Below are 22,731 nucleotides of genomic sequence, written 5' to 3' on the forward strand. Positions count from 1 at the left end.
GAGAGCACTCGGGTGTCAGAGGCAGGGGAGCAGGGGCTCCCAGAGTGGACGTGAATTCAGCAGGGGTCCCTGAGGAAGAAACTCAGTCCTGAAGCCGGTGGGGACCCCGAGGTGGAAACACTGTGGGTGTGTGACCTGAGAGGGGGGGTCCCCAGGTCGTTCCGGGGAGCGGGAGCCTCCTACCGGGGGCTGCCCCAGGCGTGGAGGAAGCAGGTCAGCACCTGGAAGGCGGGGCCCACAGAGGCTCTGTTGGCTGGGGTCTGGTGGGGGCGCTCAGGAGGGGCGGGGAGATCCGATCCAGCCCAGGGGTCTTGCAACGGACGGTGAAGGGGCCCATGGGGGCCTCCTGGGGGTCGGGGCATCCCACTCAGTGAAGCGAGGCCACCTGAGCCAGGGCTCATGACGGTGGACCACGACCCCCCAGAGACCACAAGATACCACGGAACAAAAGGCCTGAGCTTTATTAATTCCCCGTCTGTCCCCCCCGCGCCCCCAAGGTGGGAAGTTCGTTGAGGTCAGAGGTCACCAAGCCTCTGGGCCGGGGGGTCCAAAGCGCCGCAGCAGCCGCTCCTGGTCCTCCAGGTCCTTCCGCACCTTCTTGCGCATGTAGAAGATGGGACAGTCCCGGCTGTGGGCCGGGCGGAGGTCAGGGCCCGCGGCGGGGCAGGGGCTGTTCCCAGGACTTTGGCCCCTGTATGCTGCCCACCCGGCGCCCGCCCATCAGGGGCTGTTTGCTCAGCGGGCCCGGGGGGGTGGCGGGGAGCCGGTAACAGAGGGTGCTCGCGCGGGCCAGCCGTATATCACCTGGCACCTGGCGTGGGAACCCGCCCCGCCCACCCGTTCCCTGGGGAAAGCCTGGCCCGCCCTGGGGGAGGGGGCCGAGACCCTGCGTGTGCTTCTGTGTGACGGTGTGTGCGTGTGGCCATTTCCCGGGCGTACTGGGTGCCCGGCCCTCCCCGCTCGGCAGCCCCCCAGCCCCGCCCCAGGGAGGCTGGGACGGGTGTACTGGCCCATCGTGCAGGCCTGGACACTGAGGGTCAGGGAGACCCTCACAGCTGGAAGGGGATGTGTTGGGGGGAACCTGGGGGGCTGCACTGGGCCGGCCGGCCGCCCACCTGGTGCAGATGACGTCCTCGTGCAGGCTGCCCTGGCAGCGCTGGCACTGCGTCCACAGGCGTGAGAATCGCTCCTCCAGGGCACTCAGGTGGGACACCTGAGGGCAGCAGGGGCTGAGCGGGCGCCTGGCCCCGCCCAACCCCCAGCTGCCCGGCCCACCTCCCCTGACCCCTCACCTCCTTCTGGTACAGCTCTGACTCCCGGGGCTGGCAGAACTTGCACACGGCTCCTGGGATGAGGGTGGCGGCGGGCGGGGGTGGGGGGCCGGTCAGCACAGGGGAGCTGGGGCTGAGCCAGGGCCTGGGCCGCCCCATCCCCGCCCGCTGCCCATCCCGGCTTCTGAAAGTCCCCACAGACGAGAGAACAAGGGAGCAAGTGTGTGGAGAAAACTCCCTGGGGAACTCCCGGGGTAGGGGGCCCGGGACCCTCCTGGGGGCGCCTGCAGACGGGAGCCCCACCCAAGGGCCACGCCAGCTTGCGGGGCTGGTGCCGGGGCCCTCGGGTGACGGCGGAGACGGGAGGGCCAGGGGGCTGGGGTCCTGTGCTCACCCTGGTGGCTGAGGACAGTGCGGCAGCCGATGCAGCAGTTCCGGCGTTTGGCGAAGGCCAGGAGGCCGCCCACCTTGCCCGTGAGCACCGTCTTGCAGCGAGTGTGGTCCCCGCCTGCAGGTGAGGGCAGGCGGTAGGCCGGGTGCCCGACCCTGACCCCCGTACCCTCACCTGCCCCGGGGTCCACCACCCCACCCCCGTACGCAGCAGCACAGCCTCGGCACGGCCCTCGCCCAGGATGGGCTCGAAGATGCGCAGGAGCGGCTTGGCGAGCTGCTGCTCCAGGTAGTACTGCGTGTCGATGGGCAGGCTGTGCTCCAGTACGAACAGGGGGTCCTGTGGGCAGAGCAGGGCGCCGTCACACCTGGGGACGCAGTGGAGGGGCCCCGGAGGGGCTGAGGCACTGGGGTCCCAGGAGTCGCAGAGGCTGGGGGGGGTCCTTCAGTCATGAGTTGGGGTAATGCTGAGTGGCAGTCGCTAACCCAGGCTAGGATGGGGTCAGAGGTCATGGGGAGTCCCTGGTCACAGGCTCAGTGACCCACAGGTAGAAGCTCTCAGGTAGCCAAGGAAGGGTCAGAGAGCACGGTGGGGGCAGGAGGCAGGAAGATGGAACTGGAGGCTGGAAGCCCAGGTCTAAAGTGATGGGGCAGGAACTGGGGACTGCGGAGGGGGTTGTGGGGTCAGGGGTCACTAGACATCCAGGTAGAATGCAGGAGGGTGTGAATCCCAGGGAAGGACAAGCTGGAGAGCCGGGACCAAGAAGCCAGAGCCACAGAAACAGGCAACGCAACACGCACTCTCGCCGTGTGCAGGGAGGCTGCGCCCCCTTCTCCAGGAGGGGTCAGAATAGCGCGGAGGTGGGGGGGCCCTTCCAGAGGGTTCGGGGAAGCCTGAGAGCAAAGCATCACGGAGCCAACTCCCAGGGGTGTGATGGGGGCGGTTCTCAAGGTCCCCGCGGGGCCGCGGAGAGGAACACCCTCCCACCCTGCCTGGAAAGCAGAAGTGAGAGCTCGGAGAGCTGGGCAGAGCGCGCAGCCCAGGTGGGCCTGACCTCGGACTTCATGTAGGCGGCCACGCCCTTGGCAGCGCTGATGATCACGTAGGGGACGCGGTCGCCCAGGCTGGGCGCGCTCCCGGGGTCCCGCTTCCTCATCCTGCGGGGAGACCGGGGCGGCGGGCCCGGGTGAGGACAGGTGGGCCGGGTTGGGGCGGGCGGGGGGGCTAGGAAGTGGCTGGCCCAGCTGGCGGGTGAGGGGCTATTTCTGGCCGCCCCCGCCCCTTCCCGGGCTGGGCGCACCTCTCGGCCAGCTCCACGTGGGCCTGCTTGCCCGCGTAATCGGCGGCAGCGCGAGTCAGCTCCTTGGTAATGACCAGCTGCGAGATGTCAATGCGATTACACAGCAGATCGGAGATGACGTCCTGTGCATGAGCCACGGCGCCCGAGGGGTCTCTGCAGAGGGGCGGCTGTCAGCGGAACTCGGGGTGCGTGCCAGGGGTGAGGAGGGGCCCTGCCCGGCCGCCGGCTGCCAGGGGGCAGAAACGGGGCCGGAACCCGCAGCTGCCCGACCCCACACTCTTTCCATAGCGCCGCCACCGAAGGGCTGTGCCTAACACCTGTGTCCCCAAGGGAGGAGGGGCTGGGGGCCGGGTGGGGGTCCCCACGCACCGGTCGATGAGCAGGCGGCGGAGGGAGGCGGTGACGAGGTTGGCCACCAGGGGGCAGTTGTCCCTGCGCACGGCCTCCAGGCCCTTGCAGTCCATGCGGTCGTGGGCGTCAGGCCGGGAGGAGAAGAGCAGGCCTGCATAACGCTTCTTGCTGATGAGCAGGTAGGGGAAGTAGACCTGGGGAAAGTCGCCACGGGCTGAGGCCCTGGGACTGTGGGTGCCGGCGCCCATTCCTGAGACTTCCCCAGAAACGGGACAGTCAGGGATGGTCCCGGGGATGTGGGATTGGGTCACTGGGGAAGATGGACCCTAAGACTCCAGCATCTCAGCTCGAGGGGCTGTGGTGGTGGGGTGGGGGTGGGGGGCAACCTCAGCATTCCAGGGACCTTCCCCAAATCGGAAATAGACTGGAATAAACCTAGACCCTAAAACCCAAGATCCAGACACGGGGGTGAAGTCTGGAGGGCCCCAAATGGAGGCCTGAAACAGACCGGAGGCAGGCAGGGGAGACAGGCAGCACCCCCTGAAAAAGAGGAGACTGGCAGGGAGTGACCTCCCCAGATGGACAGGCTCCAAATCTGAGAGCAAGTGTACCCCAAGGCCTGACCCCAGCACCCCAATCCAGGAATCTCCTGGTCAGGGGCCCCCAATGGACAGGGCTGCCCCCCCAAAGACCTAAAAACCAGAGATGCTCCAAGGCTGACAGCATCTTTAGGAAACAAACACCGTCTTTCATAGCAAAGCCCAAGGCTGTGGAGGTTTCTAAAACCAAAGTCCTGAACTCAGGAGGATCCAGGCAGCAAACAAAATACCTCAAAAGTGGGGCTTATGAACTCAAAGAATGGGACACCCAGTTCAGAGCGCCCGGAAATAGAGACCCGGGGAACACAGGGTGCCCAGACGCTGACATAGCAGGAGAACCCCACACAAATGCAGACATCCTGAGACTCAGAGACCCTCCCCGCAAAGTGGCAAGACACATCTGTCCACTCCAAGCACTGGGAGCCCCCCACTTACTTTCTCAAACTCTAGCCGGATGGGCGAGGGGAAGTGGCCGGACACCCAGTCTGCAGCCTCCCGTCCCAAAGCCATCGCCTCAGCCACGGATGAGACGCCGAAGCGGCACATGACCGAGTCTGTGTCACCATACACCACCTGGGGAGGGGCGCGTGTGACCCGGAGGGGTGGGGAGGTGCTGGGCGGCCCCTGCACTCCCCATGCCAGCTCCGGGCCTGTCTTGGGCAGCAGCGGGCAGGCAACAGGCCCCTGACCTTGGCGCTGGTGCTGTAGCCGTTTTCCACCGTGTACTTGGTCTCCACAAGCTGCTTTGTCTTCTCAATCATCTGGCGCCCGAACCCGGTGACACTCTGTTGGGGAGAGAATCACGCAGAGTGAGGGCCCAGAGGCCGTCCGCAGGATCCAGGTATGAGCATGGGTGAGCCACTATCTCTCTGGGCCTCAGCTTCCAAATCTGCAAAATGGGGTACTGAGCTGTTCCTTCATGGAGGTCCTTAGAGGAGGGCCTGATCGGCAGCAAATACTGGCGGAAAGGCCAGTGCCAGAAGAGACCATCAGCTCAGTGCGTCTCCAGAGAGGTGCTGAGACATCTGGTGACATTCCTGGTCCCATTCCCCCATCCTTGGGCAATCAGAAATGTCCCCCACAAAGATAGGGGGCTGTACCAGGGCCAGGGGGAGACCATTCCTTTCCAAATAAGGAAACTGAATTTGGGGAAGGAGGAGGGACACACTAAGGAGAAACACACATGACTTCTGTTCTTGTTTGGATCCAGCCAGAAAACCTTTGTGTTTAACTGGAGCGAACAGGCCATTTATGTTTAGTGTAATTACTGATTATATCTGAGCTTAAATCTACCATCCAACTGTCTTCTATTTGTTCCACCCATTCGATCTTCCTTCTAACTTTTTTCTGAAATGACTCAGTACTCTTTTTCTTCCACTCTCTGGCCTTCATAAGCTTAAGAGACAGAATAGGAAAAGACGCTAAGAAACAGACATAACTGAGACAGAGAGAAGGGGCTGAGAGGAAAACGACAAGAGAGACAGGGCCAGGAAGCGGCAGCAGTGATGAGGAAGTGCCAAGGGAAAAGCCCAGCCACATCTTCCTGCCTGGCCTCCCCTAGGGAGCTGCAACCTGATGCCCAAGCATCCACTGCTTTCCACCGAGGAGGCTGGGAGAGGCCCCGGGGATTAGGAAGGGCCAGAAAGAGTGGTAAGGCTGATCTACCACAAGAGATTAACCTCGCTCAAACAGAGGTCTGGCTCTTGGCTGGCTCCTGGGAGGGAACCTCGAAGCCCTTGGCATGTCCTGCCTGACCAATGTCTTTGTTCATCTGGGACCTTGGGTCACACCAAGTGATCTAATGTGATTTATGGTGGGGGCCTTGGGCCACACCGTATCACCTTGACCTCTAGAGGGACTGGAGACTGAGTACCAGTCACATGGTGTACTCCATGCACCTGACCCTCAATAAAAACCCAGGCCACCAAGGCTCAGGTGAACTTCCTTGATGGGCAGTACCACATGTGCGTCAATGTGGGGAGGAAGAAGAGCTGTCCGCAGGACTCCCCTGGGAAAGGCAAGTGGAAGCTTCCGCCTGGTCTCCCCTGGACTCTGCCCCATGTGCCTTTCCCTTGGCTGCTTTTAACCCCTATGCTTTCACTGTAATAAATCATAACCATGAGTATAACAGCTTTTCTGAGTCTGAATCCTTCTAGTGAATCACTGGATCTGAGGGTGGGCGTGGAGGCCCCTGAACTACACCTGATCCCAGCTCGGCAGAACCTCAGAGAGTCAGGCCCGCTGTGGTCTTGCTGTGGGTTTGTTTTTCTGTCTGAGCAGTAAACAGCCCCCACAGGATGCTGCTGTGGGCACGTCTGCCCACGCTTCCTCTCGGAGCAGAGCACTGTCCCAATGCCGGCCGAGCGTCCTCGCCGGGGTCCTCACTCAGGCACAGGACGGGGGACCCGCGCGCCTGTCCATATGGTGACTGAGGACATGAAGTCAAATGCCCGCGCCTGACTGTGCTGCTGGGTGACCCCCAGCCTCAGTGGTCTGGGCTTTTATTGGGGGTCAAGTGCCTGGAGCACCATGTGACTGACCTCAGTTACTCAGTCTCCAGTCCCTCCAGAGGGCAAGGGGATACAGTGTGGCCCAAGGCCCCTGACAGAGGGGCCCCTGTTCTCCCATCAGGAGGGGGAAGGGAAGGTGCTCTCTACTCTGCCACCCCGATGGGGACTAGCACAGCAGGTGGGATAGGGTAGCAACTGCCAGGGACACGAGGCTGCCAAGTGACTGAGGGACAGGTGGAAAGAACAAGCCAAACTGGGCCCCTCCCTTCATTCCTCTGCCCGCCCCGCCCTGCCCCTCCCTCCCCAACTGCTTTCCTGTACACATTTACTTCCGTTGCCATCGGTGTCCCCACAAGGCTGGACACTAGGGCAGGAACTCTCACCGGGTGTCATCGGCTAGACCCACAAGGCCCAGCCCACAGGGAACGGTCAGCAAGTGTTCTGCTGAACCAATCACGTAGGCATCCACTCTCCAAGAGGCCGGTGGGCTGGGGCGATCCCGGCCCTGACCTCCACCACACTGAGCCCTGGTTCTCCCCAAGAGGGGGTGTCTGCCCTCCACCTGCCGCTGTGCACTCACCTGTGAGATTTCCAGGCACGGGAGCCTGCCCACCTGGGCGCCAGTGAAGCCGTACACAGAGTTAGCACTCACTTTCAGCGCCAGCTGGCGCCCGTCCAACACTTGCCGCCGTAGGGGGTCTGTCTCCTTGGCCAGCTCGGCCTTGGCCCTGGGAAGAGAAAGGAGGACGTGGGGACCAAAGGCCACTCAAGGGCCATCCCAGGCCTCACGGGGAGACAAGAGGGCTGGGTCAGGGTGCTTTTCTGAAAAGGGGTGCCACGTACAGTTGTGCAGGTTGCACACTGCATGGAGTTGCCTAGCAGAGGGGCTGGTGGGAGCTGCCTGCAGTGAGTGACTTGTTCTAGTTGAGGCGCAGCTGCAGCGACCTGCGCTGGTGAGGGACAGGGATTCCAGGCCACTTCAACAAGCCTGAGCTCAGAGCAGGGTGGGTGGGGGGAGCTCGAGGGCCCACCTCTTCCGGGCGCTGAGCAGGTTTTCCAGGATCTGGGGGAGCAGCCCCTTCCGCACCGATGCCTTCACAAACTCGTCCCCCGTGGGCGTCTTGATGAACTGATCCTCGGTCAGGCTGGATGGGAGATGGTGGGGGTGACACCCGGCCCTCCTCTTCATCCCTTAGGATGCCCCTACCTCTCGCCAGTCCCCTCCCCTCCCCACTAGCTTTGGGTCTCTGGCCCCACTCTGGCCGGTCCCCGGCAGTCTCCGGGTACATGTGGTGAGTGAGGCGCCATACCCCAGTTTCTGGGCGGCCCCGGGCCGCAGGAGTGTGGTGTAGCACAGGTTGTGGGCCATCATGATGGACGGGTACAGCGAGGAGAAGTCCAAGGTGGCGATGGGAACGTCGTAGTACCTGGGGGCACGGGGGGGGGGAGTCAGGGCTGGGCACCCCCTTGCACCCACAAGCCCTGGACCCCTGATCCCTCCGCGGGCCTCACCCTTTCAGCGGCTCGATGACCGTGGCCCCGGTATAGTCCTCACCACCCTCCGTCTTCACCACGGGCATCAGCAGCCCCTGGCGCATGGCCTAGGAAGGGAGAAGTCGGCACCCAAGTGTTGGGGGTGAGCAGGGCCTCTCGGTGGGGAGCGCGGTGGCCCGGCCGCCCCAGGCTCTGCCTGCTGACCTGTCGCAGCAGCTGGGACACGACCTTGACCTGCTGGCCGCGGCTGAGCAAGTAGCTGAGGGGCACGCCGGTGACGCGCGCCATCTCCATGGCGTTCACCAGCACCATGAGCCGCTCCAGCAGCCGCAGGGGCAGGAAGGCGTCCTTGAGGCAGTACACGGCCAGGCGGCGGCGCGTCTGGTCGTTACCGTTCTGGGTACAGGGACAGGGGTCAGGGGGGCGACAGGGTGGAAGGGAGGAGGGTGCGGTCTGAGAGGCTAGTGTGGACTAGGAAGGGCAGGGCAGTGGAACAGAGGTCGCCATGCCAGAGGTCACAGGAATGGCTAGGGATACAGTTCCCATCTGCAGAGGGAGGTCAGAGGTCAAGGGCAGGAGGTGAAGGGAAAGGTCAGGAGAACAGGCACAGGATGTCCAAGACCAGGAAGGTAAGAGGGAGACAGGGCCGCCAGCCTGCGGAGGTGAGGGGCGGGGTCTGAGGGGACAGGAGGCGGGGTCTGAGGGCATGAGAGGAGGGGTCTGAGGACATTGGAGGCGGGGTCTGAAGGCTTGGGAGGCGAGGTCTGAGGACGCGGGAGGTGGGGTCTGAGGGCCCAGGAGGCGGGGTCTGAGGGCCTGGGAGGTGGGGTCTGAGGGCTTTGGAGGCAGGGTTTGAGGACGCGGGAGCGGGGTCAGGGGCACACGCACCTGCAGGTCTGTGATGATGCTGTGCTGCACGTCCTCCTTCTGCTCGCCCAGGAAGTGGAAGCTCACGGCATTGAGCGTGTAGGACCGGAGCTTGTACTCCCGCAGCAGCACCTGCAGCAGGCGGGCAGGTTGGGCGGCGGCCCTGGGGAAGTGGCCCCGCGAGGGCGGCCCCTCCCGGCCCAGCCGTACCTGCAGCATGTCCATCTGCACGCGGCCCACCATGCTGACCACCTTGCTGTCCCGCCGGCCAGTCTGCCTGGACTGGAAGGACGACTCCCGGATGTTGGAGCGGAGGCCAATCACACGGCCCAGCAAGGGGAAGCCTGGCACCTGGGGGCACAGCACACAGGGAGGGCGGAGGCTGGGGGGATCTGCAGGGCTGAGCCACAGGAGCAGTGACCATATCACCCACAACACCCGCTGCGGTGCCGTCCTTTGCCTGCTGAGAGCCCTGTGGACTAGGGCAGCTCTAGGGCATAAGGACCCTCAGGGACAGGCAGGCACGAACTGGAGGCTGGACAGAAAGTGTTAGAGGGGCCTGGGACTATGGGGGTGAAGGGGGCAAGGATGGTGCCCAGGGGCTGGGGGGCTGCACCGGGATGGGGAGGCGGAGGAGGAACAGACTTGGGGACAATGCTGAGCTTGCCGGGGAAGCAGTGGGTGCACGGGGTGGGGGGGCCTGGGGGTTGACCAGGTGGAAGCACAAGCAGGGGCCAGCGTGGAGAGCTAGGTCTGTACCAGGGACAGTGAACTGGGGGGACCAGGCATGGAGGACAGGCCTGAGCTGGGGTGGGAGCGGAGGGCAAGGGAGGGAAGCAGAGACTGGAGTATAAACACCAGGCTGACAGGGGTGGGCTTCTCCCTGAAGACGCTGGGGAGCCCTGACTGTGGTTGTTCGCTCTTTCCATTATCAAACTGGCCAAATGTATAGAAAAGGAAGAAAACAAGAAATCAACCCTGAATATCCACTGAAAGGACTGATGCTTAAGATGAAATTCCAATACTTTGGCCACCTGATGTGAAGAGCCGACTCACTGGAAAACACCCTGATGCTAAGAAAGACTGAGGGCAGGAGGAGAAGGGGGTGACAGAGGATAAGATGGTTGGATGGCATCACTGACTCAGTGGACACTGAGTTTTGAGCAAACTCAGGGAAATGGAGGACAGGGAAGCTTGGCGCGCTACAGTCCATGGGGTCACAAAGAATCAGACACAACTGAGCAACCGAACAGCACAATACACCTGTTAAGAGCTGAAGTGTGTCTGCCTAAAAGATGCTGAAGTCGTAACTCCTGGAGCTCTGAATGTGACCTCATTTGGAAACTGAGTCTTTGCCGGTAAGCAAGTTAAGATGAGGTCTAGGTGGCCCTGATCCAATGTGACTGTGGTCTTTAAAAAAAAGGGGACACTGGCGCGCAGAGGGGAGAGCTGGGGAGAGTGCCAGGTATACCCCACAGTGTCTGAGGCAGCAGGAAGCTAGGAGAGAGGCCTCAGAAGGAACCAACCCTGTGACACTCTGGCCTTCCAGCCTCCAGACTGAGAGACCACACACGACTGTGAGCTTCGGACCCCACAAACCCTCACGCCCCCATGCCCATACCAGGTTCAAGCATCAAGGTTTTGCCACCAACTTCCTGTTTTCCTTAAGTTTTTGCTGACATATTTTAAAGCCTAGAGAACAAGGCACTGCACTCGTGCTTTGGTCTGCCCTTCCAAATACCCAAGCCTTTGCTCTTTATTTTTGGCCGCACTGCCCAGCACGAGGGATCCGAGTCCCCTGACCACGTACTGAACCCACACCTGCTGCAGCGGAAGCGCAGACTCCTAACCACTGGACCTCCAGGGCAGTCCCACATGAGCCTTTCCTTACTTAACTACCTCGCCTCTGTGAAAGCCACAGGAACCTTCTGGGCTTTCAGAAGGCCAGGGACGGGGCCAGAGCTGGGGTTTCCAGGAGGCCTCTGGAGCCGCTGGGCAGTGGCCCACAGCCTGAGCCCCCAGTGGGGTGTCAGGGCAGCTTCCCCCGAACCTGCCATACCTTGAGGGTCTGGGCCCGGGAGATGAGGTAGGGAAGGTCAAAGTTCTGGATATTGTAGCCGGTGATCACATCGGGATCCATGATGCGGATGAAGGTCGACCAGGCCTGAGGTGGGAGCACGCAGGGTCACCCAGGCTGACATCCTGGTCAACCCCCCACCGTGGGTCCTCCCCAGTCCTGGGACGTTCTGGAAGCCCCCAGGAGCAGCACTAGAGCCCTCCCACCCATGGAAGGAAGACTGGGCAGGTGCCTCTGAAAATAAGGAATCCAGAGGGGGAAACGGCTCAGGAAACAGCCTGGGGGGGGGGGGGCTGGTGGCGTGTGTGTGTGTGTGTGTGTGTGTGTGTGTGTGTGTGTGTGTGCCTGGGGCAGCGCCTTGTGTGTGTGTGTGTGTGTGTGTGTGTGTGTGTGTGGTGGGGAAGGGGAGGGGCGGTAGGGGCAGGGGGAGCTGAGGAAAAGGAGATGGGGCATGGAATGAGAGCCACCTGGAGCAGGTCCTCCTCCCGCTCGTAGCTCTGCACCTTGGCGCCCAGGATGGGGGCGCAGGGCCGCAGGGTGAGCGCCAGGCGCAGGAAGGGCTCCGGCTCGCCCCAGCGCAGGCCCAGTGAGCAGATCTGGATCACGGGGTCCCGCTCGGGCTCAGGGAAGATGCCTGCACGGGGGAGAGGAGGGAGGCAGGGCACCAACTCCTGACGCTCCCTCGTGACTCACCGGGTGGGCGCACCTCTGCATCCCACCAGGCCTGACCCATGCAGTCCCCACTGCCCGCAGACCCTGCAGGATCCACCCTGGCTCCCACACTGCCTGCTTCTCCCAGCCCTCACAGACTGGGCGGGTCCTGCCCCAGGGCCTCTGCACTGGCTGCCCTCCCCACCCCCATGCCCTGCCCGTCCCTCTTCACAAGGCCTGCCCCCTCACCCTGGAGGCCTCCCCCGCCCCGCGGCCCCACCCTCCTTTTCGTTGCATCCAGTTGTGCCTTTACTCCCTTCTCCCTGAGTGAGCTCAAGAAGCGCAGGGACTCCTGGGAGACGGGCCCATCACTGATGTAGGGAAAGAGGGAGGGAGGACTCCAGGCCCCGGGGACAAACCTTTGCGGCCAGCGCACTCGATGTCGAAGCTGAGCACGCGCAGAGGGGCGATTCGCTGCCACTCTCCTTCCGGCGGGTGGCTGATCACGTCTGACCACAGCACGTCGGCCTCCAGCTGACACAGAGTGGCCTATGGGGAAGAAGTAGGTCAGCGGTTACAGGGTTCCGGCTCTGTGTCCCTCCAGCCCAAACTCAGCCCCGGAGACCCCCATACCTTCCCCTCCGGCCTCAGGATGTATTTCCCCGCTGGGAGCTCCAGCCAGTTGCAGCCCACGATGTCCGTGTCCACCATGAACCTTCAGGGGGATGAGGGTCAGTGGGCAGAGGCAGGTGGAGGGGGCGAGGTGGGAGAAGTGAGGTGGGGGACATACCGGATCTCAAAGTCAACGTTGGCCTCGTAGGGCGCAAAGCTGGGGGTGCCGAGGCCGGCCAGGCGGATGCCCTGCTCCAGGAGGCGGCGGGCAGGTGCCATGAGGCGGGGCAGTGCCAAGGTGATACGCAGAAACGGGGAGGGGCCGTGCCCATGGTACCCGAACATGCCTGTGGGCAGAGGGGACTGGCATCGGCTCGCGGAACCCCTGCCGGCCCAGAACCTCCACCCCCGACCGCCGCGACCCCCGGGGCGGCGCTCACTCTCCCGGGAGCACAGCTCTACCGCCAGCACGGCCGGCCCGGTGAGCTCCTTGCCCCCGCGCTGGTCCCGGCTGATGGCTGCACTCAGCTCCCGCTGCAGCTCGCTCAGGTGCTCAGGTCCAAAACCTGGGGTATGGGAGAGCCGGTCAGATGTGCAGGGGATCCTCGGGTGGCCGGGACGAGGAGGGGTCTTTGGGGTCGGGGTCACTCACCGGGGGGCGCTGGGGTGTAGAAGTAGGGTGCAAAGCCGTGGATGTGGCAGCAGACGGAGACCCCCTCGTCGGTGACCCCGAAGGCGCGGAGGATGGGAACCGAGCCCTGGGATGGCGGGGGCGCCCCAGGCAGGGGCCGCGCTGGGGCTGGGGGAGGGGGGAACACAGGTAAGTGGGGGCTGCCCCCTAAGACCCCTCAAAAGTGTGCCTGCCTCCCTCCTGGTTTCTGTTCCCATCCTTTCCCCCCACACAGCTAGAGGAGCACCCGACTTTCTTTTGCAAATGAAATGTTTCCTTTTCAAAAGTGGAATCAACTTTGCGTGGGCAGCGTTATGAGCTTTAACGCTGGGATAGATTCGTGTAACCACCGCCAAAAATGGGGTACAAGACGGTCCCATCACTCAAACAGCTCCCTCGATCTGCCCCTTGGTAATCACACCTGCCTCCAGCCCGCCCCTCCCCAGCACCACCGGTGTGTTCCTTGTCATCCTGATTTTGTCTTTTTGAGACCATCCACAGAATGGAGTCATTCAGTACGTAACCCTCCAGGTCCAGCTTCTTGCACCCGGGCTGACATCTCTGGCACCCGTCCCTGTCAAGCTTGTCAGTGATTTGTTTCCTTTATTGCAGAGAAGCACTGCATGGTGTGTTATCCATTCACCCGCCACAGGACATGTGGTATTCCCATTTTTGGGTGGCTAAGAGCTATCAACATCCGTGGTTTTTTTTTGAATGTAGGTGTTTGCTTCTCTCTGGTAAATATCTTTCAGGCAGAATTGCCAGGCCCTATGGTAAGAGTAGGTTTAAGCCTGATCTCTCAATAAAGCTCAGGGCAAAAACCATAAACTTAACTACCACAGGAAAAACTGTAAAGGGCTAGGTTGAACCCCGTAAGATTCTTCCAGGCTGCTTCCCAGCGCGGTCGCATCAGGCCATGGCCTCACTGAGCGCACGGCTTCCCGAGACTCCATACCCTCGCCTGCACTTGGTGTCGTCTGCGTATTTGACTTCAGCCTCTCTCACAGGTGTGTGTTCGTGTCTCACGGTGGCTGTCATTTACATTCACCCGACAGCCGATGACACAGTATCACCTCACGTGCACATCTGCCCCTGTAGATCCTCTAGTGAATTGTCCGAGATTTTTGTCCACTTCTGAACTCTCTCTGAATGTTCTTTATTTGCAGCACCGGTCCTGCCGGACATACAGACTGCAAACGTTTCCTCCCCACCTGTAGCTTGTCTTTACTTTCCCGCTCAGAGCCTTCAAAATGCAAGTAGGAGCTTGGACGTGCACGTGCGCTGCGCGGTCAGTCGCTCAGTCGTGTCTGACTCTTTGCGACCCCATGGACTGTAGCCCGCCAGGATCCTCTGTCCATGGGATTTCCCAGGCAAGAATACTGGAGTGGGCTGCCATTCCCTTCTCCAGGGGATCTTCCGGATCTAGGGATCAAACCTGCATCTCCTGCATTGGCAGGTGGGTTCTTTACCACTAGTGAGTGCCCCTGGAGCTTGGATGGGGTCTCTCCATTGCCAAGGACAGGCCAGCTCACTCAGAGTGGAGAGCTAAGGTCCTCGCTGGCCCCTCGCTGCCTCACTGACCTCCTGGCTGCTCCTTAAACGTTATCAGCCCTGCTCCCTCCTTGGGGTCCTCTGCCCAGAGTCCCGTTTTCCCAGACAACCCCACGACTCCTCATCACCTCCTCAGAGGGGCCTTCCCAAAGCTCCAAGAGGCAAGGTCCAGCACCCCCTCCCTACTTGATGCTCCTCTGTGACCCTCACCACTGCCAGTGTTCCACTTCCTTTCTTGTTCTGCCTCTCCTTCTAGAAAGTGAGCCTCGGGGAGCAGCGACCTGGTCTGCATGGTACAGGGCCTGCCTCAGTGCGGATGCTTGGTTGTTCCCGACTGACGGGATAAATGAATGGAAACCACACCACACGCCTCTCCCTTCTGCGAGGAGCCAGCCCCTTCAGGCCTCAGTTAGAAGATACCTCTTCCTCCAGGACGCCCCCCTCCCTGCCCCGACCTGTCCCTCCCTCTCAGACCCCTGGGCGGGGACCCTTTGTGTCCCTCTCTTCCCACACAGCCAGAGTGGCTGACCCGGCCCCACCTCCCACGCACCAGGCCTCTGATCCCTAAACTTACCCACGTAATGGTCGATCTCCAACTGCTGGAAGATGAGAGGCTCCATCTGGGGGTCCAAGGCGGGTGGGGCAGGCCGAAGCCAGCGGGCATCTATGGCCGTTGGGGAGAATTGCCCTGGATGGGGGGAGGGAAGCGGGGCTCCATGGAGTCGTGGTCCTGCTTCAGAAACAAGTAACTGCCTTCCTGGCTCTGCTCCTGTCCCCTTAAGCAGCATCCCATTTGGGAAAGAAAGGTGGAGGCGGTGGTCTGGATCAGGTGGGACACTCCAGGGGGATTGAGGGGTCAAGGGTCAAGGTTAGAAGCGACAGGAAACAGAGGTGGCCTGCTAAAAGCCAAAGATCAGCCCCTTGCGGAACTCGAAGCAAGCCAGGGGCTGAGAGTTAAAAGTTATAGGTCAGCTCCACGGTTCCGAGATGTGACAGGTATGGGGTCCCCACAGGGGTGGGGCGCAGGGGGGCCCCTGCTCCGAGTCTCACCGTCCACCGCCTCCAGGGCCGACTGCAGCTCCTCCTCCTCCTGCTCCTGCAGCCTGCGCTCTGCTTCCATCTCCTCCATCAGCGCCAGCTCCTCCTCGAACTGCGAGGGCCGGTATGCCTCATCCTCATCCCAGAGGCCCCCACGGGCCCGCTTTGGGGGCACCCCAGGCCCCGGGCCTGGTCGCCGCTTACCATCCATCCTGTGGGGCAAGCTGGGGTGAGGTGAGGGTTGCTGTCTTCTCCATGGCCTCCCATGCACCCACCATGACCGTGAGCCTTTAAAAAAATCTCGAGTAGGGAATTCCCTGGGGGTCCAGTGGTTAGGATGCCACATTTGCACTGCTACGGGTGGGGGTTCAATCCCTGGTCGGAGAACTAAGATCCCACAAGCTGTGCCGTACAGCCAAAAAATTTTAAGAAAGAACAGACTATGCTCATCCATGATGCTAAAAGTCTGGCTAGTGGCTGTTTCTGGGGTGGGGGAGATTGACTGGGAAGGGGTATGAGGTTGTTCTGCAGGGTGGTGGAAGTGTACTGCACGGCCAGCTGTATGGTTGAGACCTGTGCATTTCACCACGTGTAAACTGCACCTCAAGTAAAAGCATAAAAAGTGGGGAGGCTGCAATTCCACATCCAGGGGTTTATGCTACAGATATACTATCACCTAATGAAAAACTGCATTTACAAGGTTATTTCCGGCAGCATTGTTTGCAGTCCCAAAAGACTGGAAACCACCTAAATGTCCTCCCCTGGGGGACTGTTTAAATAAGTTACATGAATTCTGTTCCCTGGAATATTATACAGCTATATAAAGGAATGAGGAAGCTCTCTATGAACTGACAGAGGACTCTCAAAGACCCATTGTTAGGTAGAGAAAGCAAAGTACAGAATGGTGTACTTAAGAGAGCTTTTGTACTAAAAAAAAAAAAATTCTAAGAAAATGAAAATGTTTGCCCTGACTCTAATCAGTAGGAAATAATCAAACCAAAAGTAAAGACTGGCCTGCAAGATGGAATCTTCAAAAAATGTCCAAGTCATGAAGGGGGAGGAAAAAAGATCAGGAAACTATTTTAGATTAAAGGAGAGACTATGTCGTCATGACAACTAGATGAATCACTAGTGGGATCTCTAGTGTGATCCCAGGTCAGATCTTGGATTTAAAAAGTGGAAATAACTCTGAAGGGTATCGCTGGAACTGCACAAACTGAGTAATTGTCTGAGATAACAGTATCGCTTCATAGAGAATGGCCTGATTCTCATTATCCTGTAGTATCATGATGGCTACAACCTGTACGTAGTTCAGCAAAAAAAAAAAAAAGTGTACGTGCATCAAGATACAGCAAAATGAGGCAGCACATTCACAACTGACAAATCCACAAAGGGTTCATGGGTGTTCACTGTACTTGTCTTGGGATGTCTCTGCAGGCTTGGAATTTTTTTAAATTAAAAGTTGGAGGAAGGGACTGCAGAGGGCACGGACTCAATCTCTGGTCAGAAACTATGATCCATAGTTGGGGCCAAAAAAAGAAAAAGCTGGAGAGAAACACATAAAAGAAAAATAACATGTATACAAGGTGGTGGGGAAATATATCAAAGATGTTGCTTTTTCACGCATAATTGTGGCAGATAGTAATAAACTGGCAACACTGGCTTTCTGGGGGGCTGGGGTGGGGAGATACTTTGACCAAGATCTCATTCACATACCATATGATTCATGCATTTTAAGCGTACAGTTCAGTGGTTTTCAGTATATTCAGAACTTGGGCAACCTTGACCGCAGTCCATCTTAGAACACCGTCATCACACAAAACAGACCCTCTCCACTCAGTGCATCTCCCGCCCTCCCCCAAAGCACCACTGATCTGCTTTGTCTAGATGATTGGCCTGTTCTGTGCATTTCCTAGAAATGGAATCCTGCGTATGGCTTCTTTCCCTGAGAATGTTTTCAAGGTCCACTCCCGTTCTAGCACGGATCCGGGCTTCGTTCCTTTTTATGCCTGAGTACTTCCCCACAGCGTGGCTATCCCACGTTGTGCTCACCCGTGAGGGTCGTCTGCACCTTTGGGCTCTTCTGAATGCTGCTGCTGTGACCGTGCAAACACGGGTTTTCGATGAGGAGGAAAAATCTGAACCGACTCTCCTGTGCCCTCCACGTGTAACTGTGCAGACACGCGGTCTGATCTCAGAAGGAACGAGCCTGGAGCCCTTTGCTCCAGCCATGCGAGTAGCCAGAGGGATGCGGAGAGTTAGGACCCGAGGGAGATGCCCGGGTGAGGCAGAGGAAGCTGAGGGGTTGCCAGGAGCCCTGCGGAGTGGCCAGACCTGGCTTGTCAGGGGGAGGAAGAAGAGGGCCAACTGGCTGCCCTGGGTCACTGGGCTGTGGCCAGGGGGTACGATGGGGGCAGCTGTCACCGGAGCAAAACCTAGGGTCCTGGACTAGTCTCCTATCCCAGGCGCTGTCAGGCAAGCCAGCATGAGAAGGAAGGGGTCCCTGGGTGTCCCCCTCTCAGGGGTGCGGGGCAGAGCTTGGCACCTTTCTGGGTGCTTCAGCAGCAAATACTGAACAGCAAGTGAATCCAGCATTAGCCGCAACGAGTGCCTGCTCTAGGTCACACACCCATTTCTCTGTGACACTCACTCCCTGGAGGTTGTCATCCCATCCCACCCACCCTCACCGCTTTTTTTTTGCTACACCACAAAACATATGTGATCTTAGTTCCCTGACCTGGGACTGAACCCACGACTCCCTGCATTGGAAGAGCGGAATCTTAACCACCAGACCACCAGGGGATGGCTTTAAATGCCATCTCTTAGCTTTTGTGTCTCCCACCCAGACCTCAGCTGGGGCTCCAGGCTGACAGATCTGAGTGCCCACTATGGCGACGTCCCTTCAGACACCCCAGACTCCAAAGCCAGGCTCCTGATCTTCCCCCAAACCTGCTCCTCGCACCCCACAGTCTCCCCTGATTCGGTACAGCTCCCGGCAAGTCAACAACCTTGGAGTCACCCCAACTTCTCTCTTCCCTTCAGACCACACGCTCACTCCATCAGCAAACTTATTTATCAGCTCTGCCTTTCAATGGAAAGGCGTTGCACTGTTCTCAGCAAGCCCTCTACACCCCTGCTCAGCCCCAGCTCCCAGGCTGGTCTCTCTGGCTCCCTAAGATGGTTGGCCTCTATTTTGTGCATTGCTGTTTGTCTGGCTCCCCCTGCTGGAAAATAAGCTCAGCTTGGGCTGGGATGCAGTATCCTTCACTGAAGAATCACGGGTGTCAGTAACAGTGTCTGGCCCATAGAGGACACCCAAGGAATATCTGTTGAATGAATAGCCTTGCCTGCTCCCCATCTCCCTCCTTCCACCTGGCCCCCTTCAGTGTTTTCTCCACTCAGCAACCAAAGAGATTGTATACGTCAGATCGTCCCACCCCTGCTCTGCTCAGAGCCTGTCCCTGGGTCTTGCCTCATGCACAGTTAAAACAAAAGTCCTCATCATGGCCCCCAAGACCCTGCACAACTGCCCCCACCTACTCTTTCAGGGACACCACCCCCGCCCTCTCTCCCTTGCTCACTCCAGCCACTTGCCTCCTCTCTGTTCCTCAAACACTCCAGGCTTGCTCCTACCCCAGAGCTTTGCACAAGCTGTTCCTGCTGCCCAACCAAATGCTCTTTTCCAGACATCCCCATGGCTCTCTCCTCCCCACCTTCAGGTCTTTGTTTCAATTTCACCTTCTCAGCGAGGCCGGCTTCAAAATACAGCCCCTGGGACCTCCCCGGCAGGCCAGTGGTTAGAGACTCTGCACTTCTACTGCAGGGGGCGAGTTCAATTCCTAGTCAGGGAACTCCCACATGCCAAGGTGCCACCAGAAAAAGAGATACATAAAAATTTGAAAAGACAGCCCCGCTGCCCCCTCCTGACACTCTCTAACTCCTTCCCTAGCTTTATTTTTCTTGCTGGCCTCTGTCGCTGTCTGCTGCACTGTATCAGATCATTAAGAGTTCTCAAAGCGTGGTGCCCTGCACCTGCAGCTTCTGGTGGGAACTGGTGGGAATGGAAGCTGTCAGGCCCCACCCCAGACCTACTGAGTCAGGGCCTCTGGAGGTGGGCCCAGCCACCCGAGTAGGATAGAGCCCTCCAGGGCCTCCGAAGCTGCTCAAGCCTGAGCACCACTGCCTATTCATTTTGCTTACTGTCTGTTCCCTGTGAGGAGAATGGAAATACTGCAAAAGCTGGGATTTCACCTTCTGTTTCCTGCTACATCTCATGTTCCCAGGAGAGAGGCTGAGGCCGAGTGCACACCCAATAAATACGTTCTGCTGCTGCTGCTGCTAAGTCGCTTCAGTCGTGTCCGACTCTGTGTGACCCCATAGACGGCAGCCTACCAGGATCCTCCGTCCCTGGGATTCTCCAGGCAAGAACGCTGGAGTGGGTTGCCATTGCCTTCTCCGAATACGTTCTGAATGCAGGACCAAGGAAAGAACTTTCACCAAAGAATTTTCACCAAAGCTTCTGAGGCAAGTGCTGCTATTAACTCTCCAACACAGTGACTGGCACGGAGGCCCAGAGATATGAAACCACCTTCAAGCCTGAGGTGACACAGCTAGCTCAGAGGGGCAGAGCCAGGGTTCCAATCCAAGCAGACTGGCTCCAGGGCCCCACTAGTGATGAGCGCTCCAGACTGTCGGCCTCCGGGGGTGCCAGAAGCGATATGGGGGTGAACTGCCCTCTGCCCAGCGGGGGAGACAGGACAGACTCATCTGCTTGCTCACCCTGTATCCGGGCTCACACACATCTGTCAAAGGATGAATTAAATAACGACAAATGGATCTATTCACTCCTGCCCCCCTGAAAACTCCACACCTTTCATGCTTTGGCCAGGTCCCACCTCTGGGCCTCCTGACTCCTGCTGCCCTCGTCCTGGGCTGTGGATCACCTGGGCTTGTGTCTGGCTCCCTCACCAGACAGGGAACTCTTGAGGGCGGGGCAGGGCTGAGGCTGCTCTGGGTCCCCAGGATCACCCAGCATGGGGCCTGGTCTTGGGAGATGTTTGCGGGATGAAATCTCCCTTTTTCTTAGTCACCTAACTCCTCTGCACCCTCTGAAACTCAGTTCTGGTTGAGTTCCTCCTCACTGATCAGCGGCCCCTAGGGGCTCCCACTGCACCTTGGGGGCATTTCCATTACTGCACAAGCTGTGACAACTTCCAGCTGAAAGGTCCTCAAAACACAGGGGTCAGGGGCTGCCTCCAGTCTGGGTCCCCAGCATCACCTAGCAGAGTGCCTGCGATGCAGGCCACTTTGAGTTGTGTCGGTTTAGACTCTTCTCTGGTGTCACCAACTCCACGAGTCCATCCTGTGAACCCTCATTTTCTTCTCTTAGCTCCCAAAGACTAGTGCCGCCTCTGTTTAGTTCAGAGAGCTCTGGCTTGAGATTCCTGTCCTTCTTCCAACCAAACTGAATTATCACTAGCTCCCCAGTGCCCAGAAAAGGCCCTGAGTAGGGCAGGAACGGCCTGGGTGGGGAAGTGCAGGAAGGAGGGGGAGAAAGGGCAACAAGAGGTTCCTGGAGTGGGTGTGGCCATGAACCTGAGTCACTGACATCACCCTGCCCACTGGCACCACCTAAGCTCTGCCCTCAGGGTGGCACCCCCAAACCTGCTCCCCCTCAGCTCCCCCTCTCCAGCCTGTTGCTCAAACAAGCCCCATGATCCTGGGCTCCCCTTCCCAACACTCACCTTGGTGTGTTCAGACTCCAGAAACAACCTATGCCTGATGGATTCTCCCCACTTGCACTGCAGGCTCAGCCACCTAGCATTCCCCCTTGCCTCCTAACTGGCCTCTCCTCCTTCCACTCTCACCCCTGCTACAACCCCATCTTCAATCAGCAGTCAGAGTTTTTTTAAAACGCAGGGGAAGATCAAGTTGCTGTGATGCTCAAAACCTCCCCGGCTCCCTACTGAACCTACAGTAAAAGTTAAAGAGAACACCGAGATTTACAAAACCCTATAGGATCTGGTTCCCCACCATGTCTCCAGCCTCACTCTTCCCTACAAGTTACAAGGAAGCCAAGCCCCTTCCTACTTCAAGGTCTTTTTACTGGATGGCCAGCGCCCCGCCAACCACCACGTCCAGAACATTTTTTCCGGGGCTCGCTTCTCTCTCAAATGTCACTTCCCCAGAGGGACTACTCCTGTTCACTCTAGAAATAAAAAAGCAGACTACTCTGTTTTACTTTCCTTGGGGTTACGAATCACAAGCTGACAACATTGGTTTGTCGTCATTACTTACTACTTGTCTACTCTCGGTCTGCCCCTGGGAAAGAGGCTTTCTCTGAATTATTTAGGTTGTAGCCTCGACTCCTAGGGCAGTGCTGGGCACAGTGTACTCAGTATCTAGAGAATAAAAGATGACACCATGCCATCACGTGCACCATCGAGAACCCAATGCCTCCGGGACCCGTTACTCCAAAGACTCCCCAGTGTGCGTCCCCCTAGTCCCCGGCGCCCAGCGCCAGCGCCCCCGCAGGCCGAGGGGACGCCCCTACCCCGTCATCTGCCCCCGCGTAAGCGCCCACGGCCACTGGCCTCTGCCCCTCCTCCGCGCGCCCCCTAATCAAGGGGATCCCTCCCGCCGCCATGCCCCACGCGAGCTCTCACAACCCTCTCTCAGGCCCACGGACTCGGCTCCCCAAGCCTTCTTCCAGGCCAGGCCAAGTCCTCTGCAATTCCCCTTCTCCCGTAACTCACCCGCTTCAAACAGTGTTTCCCGCCACAGCCCACGCCGCCGTGACCCCTGACTCCGGCGCGCGCAGGCCCAGAGGCGCGGCGCGCGGAGCCGGACCACGCCCCTCCCACCCAAATAGGGGAGACCACGCCCCTCCCCCTTTCTGGGGCGTAGGCCACGCCCCCTTCATCCAACTTGGATGGTGGTCTAGTCCCCTTGCTGACGTATCCTCGCCAAGTCACGCCCCCTCTGACGCAAGTGGCTCGAAGCTACGCCCCCTTCCTCACCGCCGGGTTGAGACCCAGTGGTCTCTGCGCACGCGCAGCGGCTCTGGGCGCCAGCCCTCCCTTCGACCCTCCCCGCTCTAAGGTGCTGGGCGCGCACCCTCCACCCCACCCGCGTCCTGGCCGAGGCCTTGTCGGGAGGACCGCCTGGACAGTTTGTCGGGAGGACCGCCTGGACAGTGTTCCTCCTTCAGCCCGCAACCTGACCTTTTCCCTCCCGATAGAGGCTGGCCTATGCGCGCTCAGATCCTGGCCAGGTTGGTTCTCCTGTCTGGTGCGGCCTCAGCTTCCCCATCTGTAAACTGGACTCTGCGCAGGGCAGGCATATCTCTA

General features: G+C 59.5%; 1 protein-coding gene across 1 annotated transcript; it reads right to left on the reverse strand.

The window, feature by feature from the left end:
• Positions 1–438: 438 nt before the first annotated feature.
• Positions 439–22,238, reverse strand: POLD1 (DNA polymerase delta 1, catalytic subunit). The gene is made up of 27 exons (XM_070387244.1): positions 22,138–22,238; positions 15,395–15,594; positions 14,919–15,032; positions 12,776–12,922; positions 12,564–12,689; positions 12,302–12,470; positions 12,145–12,226; positions 11,931–12,060; positions 11,328–11,494; positions 10,843–10,947; positions 8,994–9,134; positions 8,805–8,915; positions 8,121–8,312; positions 7,935–8,023; positions 7,733–7,849; positions 7,454–7,567; positions 7,003–7,150; positions 4,602–4,697; positions 4,348–4,485; positions 3,332–3,507; positions 2,963–3,115; positions 2,717–2,819; positions 1,869–2,001; positions 1,666–1,779; positions 1,293–1,345; positions 1,116–1,213; positions 439–628 (listed from the first exon to the last, which is right to left on the reverse strand). Exons 2-27 carry the CDS (start codon positions 15,591–15,593, stop codon positions 523–525), a joined length of 3,321 nt encoding a protein of 1,106 aa, XP_070243345.1. The 5' UTR covers position 15,594; positions 22,138–22,238; the 3' UTR covers positions 439–522.
• Between the last annotated feature and the right edge of the window lie 493 nt (positions 22,239–22,731).

This window comes from Bos mutus, chromosome 18 (assembly GCF_027580195.1).
Source record: "Bos mutus isolate GX-2022 chromosome 18, NWIPB_WYAK_1.1, whole genome shotgun sequence".
NCBI lineage: Eukaryota > Metazoa > Chordata > Mammalia > Artiodactyla > Bovidae > Bos > Bos mutus.